General features: G+C 40.4%; 1 protein-coding gene across 1 annotated transcript; it reads right to left on the reverse strand.

The window, feature by feature from the left end:
* Positions 1 to 637: 637 nt before the first annotated feature.
* Positions 638 to 11,971, reverse strand: LOC128694507 (zinc finger protein 268-like). Its single transcript, XM_070080963.1, is given in 2 exon segments — positions 638 to 10,594; positions 10,597 to 11,971. Coding segments are annotated over 2 exon segments (1,806 nt in total). The 5' UTR covers positions 10,655 to 11,971; the 3' UTR covers positions 638 to 8,846.
* Positions 11,972 to 12,349: the final 378 nt, after the last annotated feature.

Genomic DNA, 12,349 nt, shown 5'->3' on the forward strand with positions numbered 1-12,349 from the left:
TGCGAATGCAGGACAAAGAAGAAACCTCACTAAAAGCAGTTAGTTGCAAGTGAAGGTCCCAATTTGCTCGATCAAATTGTCAGCATGGGCTACGAAGAGGTGGTGAATATGAAGAAGTAAAAATGATTGCTGTCATGCAAGTCTGGAAGGACAGACCAGGTGAAGTCTAGTGTAGTGGACCGAGAGATCAATGCAAGAGAGAGCATGAGTACGAGGATCAAAATGGGTGGGAGTACCCGTATTTAAAACATGGAGGGGCCGAGAAGCAAGAAAAGCCTCTAACTGAATGCCATGGAAGTCTCAGAGAGACCCCCAGAGGAAATGGTGGGCATTAAAATCGCCAAATAACAGAAGTAGTGGTGGTAAGGATGAAACAAGAAAGGCAACATCCGGGATGGATAATGCCTGAGAAGGGGAGAAATACAAATAACAGATTGTATACCACTTATTCAAGTGGGTACAGGCTGCAGTGTAATGCATTGAAGTATGAACAAATAGCTCACAGTACAAAATATCAGTGTGTATAAGAAGGGCACTTTCATTAACCCGTAAACAGTCCAAGCAGATCTACATTCACATGTGTAGTGCTACAAAAGAAGATCTAAGTTTTTTTTACATATTTTCAAATATAATGTATATGTTTGGACCGTTTACGGGTTAAATGTCCCATCAGAAAAAGGATCTGAAGAATACAATAAATTATAGCCTGAGAAGGGATGGATAACAGCAGAGTGTAATTTTGGTTCCTGTAAGCAAACACCAACAGGGAAAACCAGGAGAGCAACATCTGAAACTCACTCTGATTACCTCTGAGGCTGTGGATATTCCACTGTAAAAAGGCCATGATTGGTAACAAGAAAGATACAAGAAATCAGTGTCCACTGATGGTCTAGTCTCTTCAATATATTCTAAGATAGCTTCAAGTGTTTCACAAGACAGAGACATTGTATGGGGGACAATATTGGAGATGGAAAGAGGAGGGTGAGTAAAGACTGGGACAGCAATGGACTGTACCAAAGTAAAAGGGGACGAAAGGGAAGAGGGAACTGGAGAAGAGGTGTGGGAAGGGACAAAAAAGGCAGAAATCTGGGAGGGGGCAGAAAAGGAAGAAACTTGGGAGGGGACAGGGAAGGAAGGTACAGTACGAGGAGGGTTAACCTCTCACACTAGTAACAGAGCCGGTGAGAGGTGAAGAACCAGGTACAGAGACTGGAAAGGCAGAATGTGGAGGTAGAAGGGAAGGAAGGGTTAAAGATTTGAACAATGGGGATTTTTTGGACTTCTGAGAAGTAGAGGGGTGATTGGTATGAGGTGTTGTACGAGGTCTTGTAGATATCAGAACATGTGAGGGAAAACATGAAGTGAGAATGAACCAAGGTGTTGAGGCAGGGACTTCCAAGTCCAGGACTACAAAAGAATTAGAGACAGGAGTGACTATGGGAGGGGCAACCACAGAGGAGGCTGCAGAAGATGGGACTGCATAGGTGAGGGGATGTTTAGAAACACGAGAATAAGAAATACTGGGTAGTCTCCCTTTGAGGTGTAGATTAGAAACAGCCATAGCATAGGGGAAACCTTTGGCCTCTTTGAGGCAATGGATTTCTCGCTCATTTAAGTAAACTTGGAAATGGCAAGAATAAAAAGGGTGAGCCTCATTATAATTAAGGCAAGAGGGAGACTACACGACATATTGGAATAGTCATTGGCACCACAGACTAGGCATTCGGGTATAGACCTGCAATATTTCGCTGGATGGTCAAAATGCCAGCAATTTCTACACTGTTGCAGTGTAGGGATCACCTTTTGAACTTGTAAACAATGTCCCGCTATATAAACAGAGGATGGGAATTCATGACAGTCGAAAGTTAATCAAGCCACATTGCAAGGGCATGGTCTCCACTCGTGGGCAGGAAGGAAACAAGTGTCTACTTCGAGGATTGGGAGATCTTGGAGTTACAGCTGTTCTAGAATGTCATTGCTACATGCCTGGAAATTTTGTTGGACAATGATATGGGGCAGAATGACAGTATCACTACAAGAATCGAGGATCTGATGTTTCGTAGTGACAGGAATAGTATCGATATTTGAAAGAAGAGAAATGTCACGAGCTTGGTTAGCATTCTGCCACAGTGATGATGCATGTACTGCTCTAGACAGCGTGAAAGGATATATATCTACCAACATGGCATAAGAGTGCCTTGCCAATACTGTGGTCAGAAAGATGGGCAATAGAGGAAGATGGTCATAATGTAAATGTAAAGAATTTAGTCAATTGTGGATTCCGAAACCAAGCGTGTAAAGAGGGTGCATGATGTGTCGGTCATCTCTGAGGAGAATGAGAAGGAAGTGAAGAAGTATCATCAGGCAACTGTCATGGGAATTTAGGAGTGGGATCTGATTATTCTTATAATCAAAAAGAAGCATTAAACCACAAGGGCTATACAGCACTGGAGGGCAGGGAAGGAAGTGAGGGTATCATGTGGCAAAAGGAAGAGGGATGATTAGTAGGTTCTGGAGGACAGTGGGGCAGTGGATAGTGCAGGGGTAGAGGGTAGCAAGAGATTAAGGTAGAAAGGGCTGTGGGGAGTGGTAAAGGCATCATCATCAGAGTTTGTGGAGTAAATCAGTTGTTGTCAATGATGATTATTATAATAAAAATGAAGTGCCAAACCACAAGGGCTATACAACGCTGTGGGGCAGGGAAGGAAGCGAGGGCATTGGGTGGCAAAAGGGAGAGGGATGATTAGAAGGTTATGGAGGACAGCAGGGCAGTGGATAGTACAGGGGGTAGAGAGTAGCAAGAGATTGAGGTAGAAAGGGCTGTGGGGAGTGCTAAAGGCATCATCATCAGAGTTTGTGGAGTAAATCAGTTGTTGTCAAAAAGTCAGTGAGAGAGTCCAGATTAAAGGAGGGTTCATCAGCAAGAAGGGAAGGTAAAGAGAGAGCAGCAGAGTGGAGACGACATTCGAGGTAAATTTTGCGTGCTTGTTGATAGAGTGGGCAGTCTAACAGAATGTGGCTACCAGATACTGGAACCTGATAATTCTCACAGAGAGGAACAGGGTGCCTCTCCACGAGATACCCGTGAGTAAGACAAGTGTGGCCAATAAGATGTGAGAGAGTAGTCTCCCAACCTCGACACTGATGACAAGAAGATGGCCAGTAACCTATACTCGGTTTAATAGAATGAAGTTTGTTATTTAGCAGATCAGAACAATGTTGTTGCCAACGGGTGTGAAGGTGGGTAGCAATTACAGCAAAATAGTCCGTGAATGGAACACCTCTATGTGAAACTGGAAGGTCATGAACTCCTGACCACACAGCAGTGTCTGCCTGTTCATTGCCCTGTATGTCAACATGACCAGGGATCAAACAAAAAAATCTTTATGCTTGGTAGAGATATGGTGTAACCAAAGTTGGATACAGAGAACTAGGAGATGAGGTGTATCAAATTTTCGTATAGCTGGTTAAGCACTAAGGGAGGCTGAAACAGCCACAAATGGTGACACAGGCATAGAAGCAATACTGATAAGTGCTGCAAGAATGGCATACAATTCAGCAGTAAAAATGCTAGCAAGGATAGTAAATGCCCATGCTCGACACTTTTCGGAAACACTGCTGCGAATCCAACGCCGTCAGAAGACTTAGAGCCATCTGTGTATACAGCGATGGCATGAGAATGAAAGCAGAAGTGGTCAAGAAAAAGAGAGCGGGAAGCAACCGTAGGCAGTTGGGCTTTCACGCAGCGGAGTGAGAAAGAACAGACTTGAACAGCTGGAACTTCTCAGGGAGGCAGGGAAAAGTGAGATGCTACATGTACATAGAAAGGTGGTAACTGAAGGGAAGACAAGAGCGAATGGAGGCAAAGAGAAAAGGGATGGAGTAAACAGGGGCGACGAACAAATGTCTACTAACATCGGTGACTGTTCTATATATGGAAGGATTACGGAGATAATGAGAGCGAACATAGCAGCGAAGGCAATGGGCATCACGGCGATCAGACAAGGATGAAACATTTGCTTCAGCATAGAGGTTCTCAACAGGGAAAGAGCAAAAAGCACCAAGGCATAAATGTAATCCCTGGTGATGGATGGCATTAAGGCTATAGTGATTAGCAGGAGAGGCTGCTGAATAGATCTGGTCACCATAATCGAGTTTTGATAAAACGAGGCCTGAATGTAGGTGAAGGAGAGTTCGGCGATCAGCTCCCCATGAAAGGTGAGTGAGGGTTTTAAGAAAGTTCAGCCGGCTGTGACAAGTTGCCTTCAGAGAGGTAATGTGAGGTTTCCAGGATAACCTACAGTCAAAAAGAAGGCCTAGAAATCTCACCATATCACGTTCAGGGATATGTTAGCCATAGAGGTTCAAAGCATGATCGGAGATGACAGAGCGTCTAGTGAAAGTAATTTGGTGAGTTTTAGTACTGGAAAATTTAAACCCATGCATGGTGGTCCAATTGGAAACACAGTTGACTGCATGCTGGAGAGAAACTAATGAGGTGACACTCAGTGCCTGCACAAGCAATAGTGAAGTCATCAACATAGGGTTATGACCAAATATTGGAGGGAAGAGAGGCCAAATCATTTATAGCAAGGAGAAAAAATGTGCTCAGAACACATCCCTGGGGGACACCTTCAGCTTGGACAAAGTCCAGGGAGAGCATATTATTAACCGAACACGGAAATGTCTGTCAGTTAAGAAGTTCTTAAGGAAGGATGGTAGATTGCCTCGGAGGCCTAAGGAGTGGGCTTGGGCCAAAATATTATACCTCCAAGTTGTGTCATATGCCTTCTCAAGATAAAAAAAATATGGCAATAACTGAGGTAGTAAGAGGTCTATGGTAGAATGGCCCTTACGAAAGCCATGTTGACTAGTGAAGAGACTGTTGTGTGTCTCTAAATACCACATTAAACATCGATTTACCAGACGTTCCATCACTTTGCAATCTGCACTAGTAAGAGCAATGTCCCGTAGTACCTGGTTTGAGGAAAAGGAAAACAATGGCAGACTTCCACAGCTGGGAAAGAACTCCTTGTGACTAAATAAGATTGAAGAGATGTAAGAGGGCTGCAAGGGCAGACTGATGTAAATGTTGTAACATCTGAATATGAATGCCATCAGGCCCACCTGCCGATGATTGGCATGCTGAGTGCCTCCAGTTCCGGAAGTGTGAAAGGCACATTATAAGATTATTCTTTGAAAGAAGAAAAGTCTAAGGATGCTAACTCTCTGGCAGACTTTGAGGAAAGAAACGAGGGGCATAGATGGAGCCCCTGAGAAATATGGACGAGATGATTGCCAATTTCAATGGCAACATCAAGTGGGTTTGCTATATCATCACCGGCAGCCTGCAGAACAGGAGCCAGATCAGGACAGTATTTACCACTCAGTTTCTGTACTTTTTTCCAGACGGCACTCATAGAGGAAGCCGAGGTGATGGTGGAAACATAATCTCACCAGCAAGTGCGCTTAGCGTCACAAATGACACAGCGAGCAACTGCTCACTTCTGCTTAAAATCAAGAAGTCTCTCTGTGATTCTATTGTATCTGTACCTGCTCCACGCAGAACATTTCAAACGTACTTCCCAAGCACAAGCAGGAGACCACCATGGCATGCACTTCTGAGAATGCCTGCCCAAGGTTTGGTGTATAGAATGAGAAGCTGCATTTAAAACTGACGTCGAGGTGTAAAAGCTCATCAATGGAGGAGGAAGAAGGAACCTCATTAAAAGCAGTTAGTTGTAAGTAAAAGTCCCAATTTGCTTGACCAAATTGCAAGTTCTTAACCAATATATGATAATTCATGTAATATTATTATTTGTCTAACGCTGTATTATAAGGTTTCCCGAGAATTATTTATACCCCAACCTCTCTGACCAATGTTGTTATGCTCTAACCAGAAGAAAACTATCTGGGATGAAATAAAAATTGGAGTGTAATAGGTAACGATGTGTTTTTGCATAAAAATATTGGCTTGACCAATGATGAAAAACTTGGCTAAGGACATTCATCCCGAACATGTCTGCCTGTCCATCCAGCGTGTGCACCTTAACTGCCTTGCCTTCAGCTAGTGTGCCATTGTTTACAACCCACTGCGGATGGTTCCATGCATACATTCGATACATTTTCTATTATTCCATTGTTTTTAGTGCTTCTAACTGCTAACTAAGCCACCATGGGCCCAAAGAAAGCTTTTAATGCCAACCCTGTGGTAAAAAGGGTGAGGTGCACTATTGAATTGAAGAAAGAGATAATCACAAAGTACAAAAGTGGAGTGCATGCCTCCGAGCTGGCCCAGTTGTATAACAAACCCCAATCAACCACCGCTACTATCTTGGCCAACAGAAAGGCAATCAAGGAAGCTGTTGTTGTGAAAGGTGCAAGTATGTTTTCAAAACAGAGATCCCAAATACTCAAAGATGTGGAGAGACTTGTTGGCTTGGATAAACGAAAAACAATTATCAGGAGATAGTGTTTCACAGTCAATCATATGTGAAAAAGCAAGACAGTTGCATGATAATCTAGTTAAGAAAATGCCTGGAATTAGTGGTGATATTAGTGAATTTAAGGCCAGCAAAGGTTGGTTTGAAAGATTTAATAATCACAGTGGCATACACAGTGTGATAAGCATGGCGAGGCTGCCAGTTCGGACCAAAAAGCGGCTGAAAAATATGAGCAGGACTTTAAGAAGTACAGTGGACCCCCGGTTAACGATATTTTTTCACTCCAGAAGTATGTTCAGGTGCCAGTAATGACCAAATTTGTTCCCATAAGGAATATTGTGAAGTAGATTAGCCCATTTCAGACCCCCAAACATACACGTACAAACGCACTTACATAAATACACTTACATAATTGGTCGCATTCGGAGGTGATCGTTATGCGGGGGGTCCACTGTACATAGACACTGAAAAATTAAAACCCCAACAAGTGTTCAATTGTGATGAAACAAGCCTGTTTTGGAAGGAAATGCCAAACAGGACCTACATTACTCAGGAGGAAAAGGAACTCCCAGAGCACAAGCCTATGAAACACAGGTTAACTCTAATGTTTTGTAGTAATGCTAGTGGGGATTGAAAAGTGAAGCCTTTACTCCTGTATCACTCTGAAACTCCCAGTGTGTTTAAGAAAATTTGTGTCTGATGTGGAAGGCAAACAGTAAGGCATGGGTCACTAGGGACATTTTCTATGATTGATTCTAGCGTGTGATTGGCCCCACTGTGAAAAATTACCTCCTGGAAAATAAATTGGACCTCAAGTGTCTCCTGGTATTAGACAATGCTCCTGCTCATCCTCCAGACTTGCAAGAGTGAATTGTGTGGGAGTTTAGTTTTATCAAAGACAAATTTTTGCCTCCTAACACCACTCCTCTCCTCCAGCCCACAGACCGGCAGGTCATTTCAAATTTCAAAAAGTTTTACACCAAAGCAGTGTTTCAAAAGTGCTTTGAAGTGACCTCAGACACTGAATTGACTCTAAGAGAGTTTTGGAAAGATCACATCAGTATCCTCAGTTCCATAAACCTTATGGTTTCTTATAGTTAAGGCTTGGCAGGGAGTGACTTGCAGGACTTTGAACTCTACTTGGAGGAAATTGTGGCATCAATGTGTACAAGAGAGGGATTTGAAGGGTTTGGGGGTGACCCTAAAGAGCCTGTGCCAGTTGAGTTAAGTATTGTGTCACTGGGAAAGTCCATGGGGTTGGAGGTTAGTGGCGAGGATGTGGAAGAGTTGGTGGAGGACAACGATGAAGAAGTAAACAATGAGCTGAAAGAGCATCTGCAACACCAAGAGACCACAGCTGAGGAAATTTCTTCATAGGGGAGAGAGAGATGGAGGAAGTTGCCTTCGTCAACGATTAAGGAGATTTGTACAATGTGGACAAAGTTGCAAGCCATTATGGATGAACATCACCCTGACACAGCTATTGCAAGCTGTGCTGGTGACTTTTACAATGACAATGTTGTGTCCCATTTAAGGGAAATCTTAAAGAAACGCCAGAAACAGAGCTCTATAGACAGATTTTTGGTGCGATAGAGGTCCAGTGACTGTCAAGTTGATCCAGGTGACATTAAAAAAAGAAGGGAAGTAACCCCGGAAAAGAACTTACTACCTAAAGTCCTAATGGAAGGGGATTCCCCTTCCAAGCAATAATACACCTTCATTATCTCCCCTCCTCTCATCACTCATCAATAAATCTTCAATAAAGGTAAGTGTCATTTATTCTTCATGTAGTATATTCTACATGTAGTATTTATTCTTCATGTATCACTTTTTTCTGAGTAGGAAAATGTATATTTCATGTGAAATTTTTATTTAATGCTTTTGGGTGTCTAGAACGGATTAATTGGATTTCCATTATTTCTTATGGGGAAAATTAATTTGGCTAACGATAAATTTGGCTAAGGACAAGCTCTCTGCAACAGATTAAAATAGTTGGTCAAGGGTCCACTGTACAAGTTATACAGGCCTAGCTGACATCAGTCACATACTATATAGAAAGCTGCTATACACAGCATTTCAGGCAAATTAGGTCAATTTTGTCCCAGGATGCAACCCACACCAGTCGACTAACACCCAGGTACCCATTATTACTGATGGGTGAACATAGGCCACCGGTGTAACACATGCAATGTTTCCACCTCTTTGCTAGGAATTGAACCCGGACCCTCAACATGTGAAGTGAGAGCTTTTCCCACCAGGCCATGGAGTACACTAACATGATTTCTAACTTGTATGAATTCTTTTATGATTTATTTACTAAATTAGATGAATGGAAAAACTTTTTTTATGTATGTTGAAAACTGACTTCTGATGTGTCATACCACACTTGAATTTTCATTCAAGTCATTCTGAACAATGATATGGTTTCTCTCCAGTATGAGTTCTCATGTGACTAACTAAATTTGATTTTTGATTAAAATCTTTTAGACATTCTGGACACTGATATGGTTTCTCTCCAGTATGAGTTCTCATGTGTCTCACTAAATCCTTTCTATGGGAAAAGCCTTTTAGACATTCTGAACACTGATATGGTTTCTCTCCAGTATGACTTCTCATGTGACTCACTAAATTTGATTTTTGATTAAAGTCTTTTAGACATTCTGAACACTGATATGGTTTTTCTCCATTATGAGCTTTCATGTGACTCACTAAATTTGATTTTCTAGAAAAGTTTTTCAAGCATTCTGAACACTGATATCGTTTCTCTCCAGTATGAGTTCTAATGTGTCTTACTAAACCATTTCTATAAGAAAAGTCTTTTAGACATTCTGAACACTGATATGGTTTCTCTCCAGTATGAGTTCTCATGTGACTAACTAAACTTGATTTTTGATTAAAGTCTTTTAGACATTCTGAACACTGATATGGTTTCTCTCCAGAATGAATTCTCATGTGACCAACTAAATGTGATTTTTGATTAAAGTCTTTCAGACATTCTGGACACTGATAAGGTTTCTCTCCGGTATGAGTTCTCATGTGTCTCACTAAATCCTTTCTATAAGAAAAGTCTTTTAGACATTCTGAACACTGATATGGTTTCTCTCCAGTATGAGTTCTAATGTGTCTTACTAAATCATTTCTATAAGAAAAGTCTTTTAGACATTCTGAACACTGATATGGTTTCTCTCCAGTATGAGTTCTCATGTGACTAACTAAACTTGATTTTTGATTAAAGTCTTTTAGACATTCTGAACACTCATATGGTTTCTCTCCAGTATGAGTTTTCATGTGACTAACTAAATTTTTTTTTTGATTAAAGTCTTTTAGACATTCTGAACACTGATATGGTTTCTCTCTAGTATGAGTTCTCATGTGACTTATAAAACTTGATTTTCTAGAAAAGTTTTTCAGACATTCTGAACACTGATATGGTTTCTCTCCTGTATGAGTTCTTATGTGTCTTACTAAATGAGATTTCTCAGAAAAGTTTTTCAGACATTCTGGACACTGATATGGTTGCTCTCCAGTATGAGCTCTCATGTGACAAACTAAATTTGATTTTCTAGAAAAGTTTTTCAGACATTCTGAACACTGATATGGTTTCTCTCCTGTATGAGTTCTTATGTGTCTTACTAAATGAGATTTCTCAGAAAAGTTTTTCAGACATTCTGAACACTGATATGGTTTCTCTCCAGTATGAGTTCTCATGTGACCAACTAAATGTGATTTTTTATTAAAGTCTTTCAGACATTCTGGACACTGATAAGGTTTCTCTCCAGTATGAGTTCTCATGTGTCTCACTAAATCCTTTCTATAAGAAAAGTCTTTTAGACATTCTGAACACTGATATGGTTTCTCTCCAGTATGAGTTCTCATGTGTCTTACTAAACGAGATTTCTCAGAAAAGTTTTTCAGACATTCTGAACACTGATATGGTTGCTCTCCAGTATGAGTTCTCATGTGTCTTACTAAATGAGATTTCTCAGAAAAGTTTTTCAGACATTCTGGACACTGATATGGTTTCTCTCCAGTATGAGTTCTCATGTGTCTTACTAAATGAGATTTCTCAGAAAAGTTTTTCAGACATTCTGGACACTGATATGGTTGCTCTCCAGTATGAGCTTCCATGTGACTTACTAAATTTGTTTTCCAGGAAAGTCTTTTAGACATTCTGAACATTGATATGGTTTTTGTTCATTATGAGTTCTCATATGTTATACTAAATTCTGTTGTTGAGAAATCTCTTTTACACACTTTTTTTTTTTTTTTGTCCATCATAAATCTGGCCAGAGATACACAGTGAGGTGGTTGCAAGGAAGACTGTTTTAGTGAGTGTATATGTTGATATAATGTGTCTCCTTCATGAACAACTGCACATTGTATTGCTTCAACACACTTATTTTTCAAGTGTTTTAGACATAGTGAATGATAATATTCTCACATTAATTGAATTGCTTAAGTAGAAAAATAATATTTGTGTAATATTTTATTATTATATATATAATAAGCACTAAAGCTGTGAAAGTAATACAGTATCTGAGGAATATGAAGCGAGACAGTAGGAGATATTTCAGTTTATGACACATTAACCTTATGGCACTGTTGTTGGCCCTGTAAATGTTTTATTACCAAAACTGTTGTTACATTATTGTGACTATTAACACTATAATTATTATAAACACTGTTGCATTGTCACTATTTTAACATTGATGTGTTGTCACTGCATTAACACTAAAGTGTCACTGCATTAATACTGTAGTGTTATCACTGTATTAATTACACTAAAGTGTTGTTACTGAGTTAATATCACTGTAGTTCTGTGTTGTCTCTTGATTATTAACATTCTAGGTAATACTGTCACTGTATAATTAATTGTAATTAGTGTTGTCACTGTATTATTCACTCTATAGTTATTGTAACTGTTATTAACAATGTAGTTAGTGCTGCCATTATATTACCAACATTGTAGTTAGTGCTGTAACTTCATATTAAAGAATTTACAGGACATTTCTACCACTGATATTGGCACTACAAGTGCCATCATGACCTGCAATACTGATGCAAGTGTCAGGAAGACCTGCAATATTGATACTACATGTGCCAACCTCTTGCACCAAGATAACATGTAGTACTGATGCTACAAGTTCCTGTGTCTTGGTTTCTTGTTCCGCAGTAACTTGGAGTAATGTCAAGATGACCTGCAGTGCAGACACTACAAGTACTAGCTTCCTGTACCAAGATCATATGCAGAACTGACATTACAAGTACCAGCCTCTTGTACCAGGATGATCTGCAGTATTGACACTACAAGTGTCAGCCTCTTGTACCAGGATGACCTACAGTAATGACACTACAAATGCCAGTATCGAGTGCCAGGATCACCTGAAAAAAATTATATAATTTTTTTTTATCACATCAGTCATTTTCCACCAAGGCAAGATGACCCTACAGAGTTGCTTACACTACAGTTAATCCTTTGACTGTTTCAGTCATATACATATGTCTTACGAGCCACCGTGTTTGACATATTAATACGCCAAAATTCTAGCGGCTTCAAATCAAGCAGGAGAAAGCTGGTTGTCCCACATTTGAGAAAATGGGTCTCCATGGTCAGTGTACACTATATAAAAAAAATCGGGGAGCCAGTGGTGCACTGTGGGAATGCCATTTCAGTAGTCCTTGTTCATCATGCCTAGTGGTAAGAAATATCTGACTCCCCAGCAAATCTGGGACTCTTCTCTTCCCAAGTGATGCTCTAACACGATGGAAGTGTCGGTGAAGATCAATTTCATGGTTTTGAGGACTTGTGACCAAAAGCATTGCCCAGGATACCAGAAAAATGAAGGGGAATGAAGGAGAATAAGAGAATAAAAGAGTGAGTGAGAGAGAATTAGAGAATGAAAGAA

Source organism: Cherax quadricarinatus, unplaced genomic scaffold, assembly GCF_038502225.1.
Source record: "Cherax quadricarinatus isolate ZL_2023a unplaced genomic scaffold, ASM3850222v1 Contig1365, whole genome shotgun sequence".
NCBI classification, from domain to species: domain Eukaryota; kingdom Metazoa; phylum Arthropoda; class Malacostraca; order Decapoda; family Parastacidae; genus Cherax; species Cherax quadricarinatus.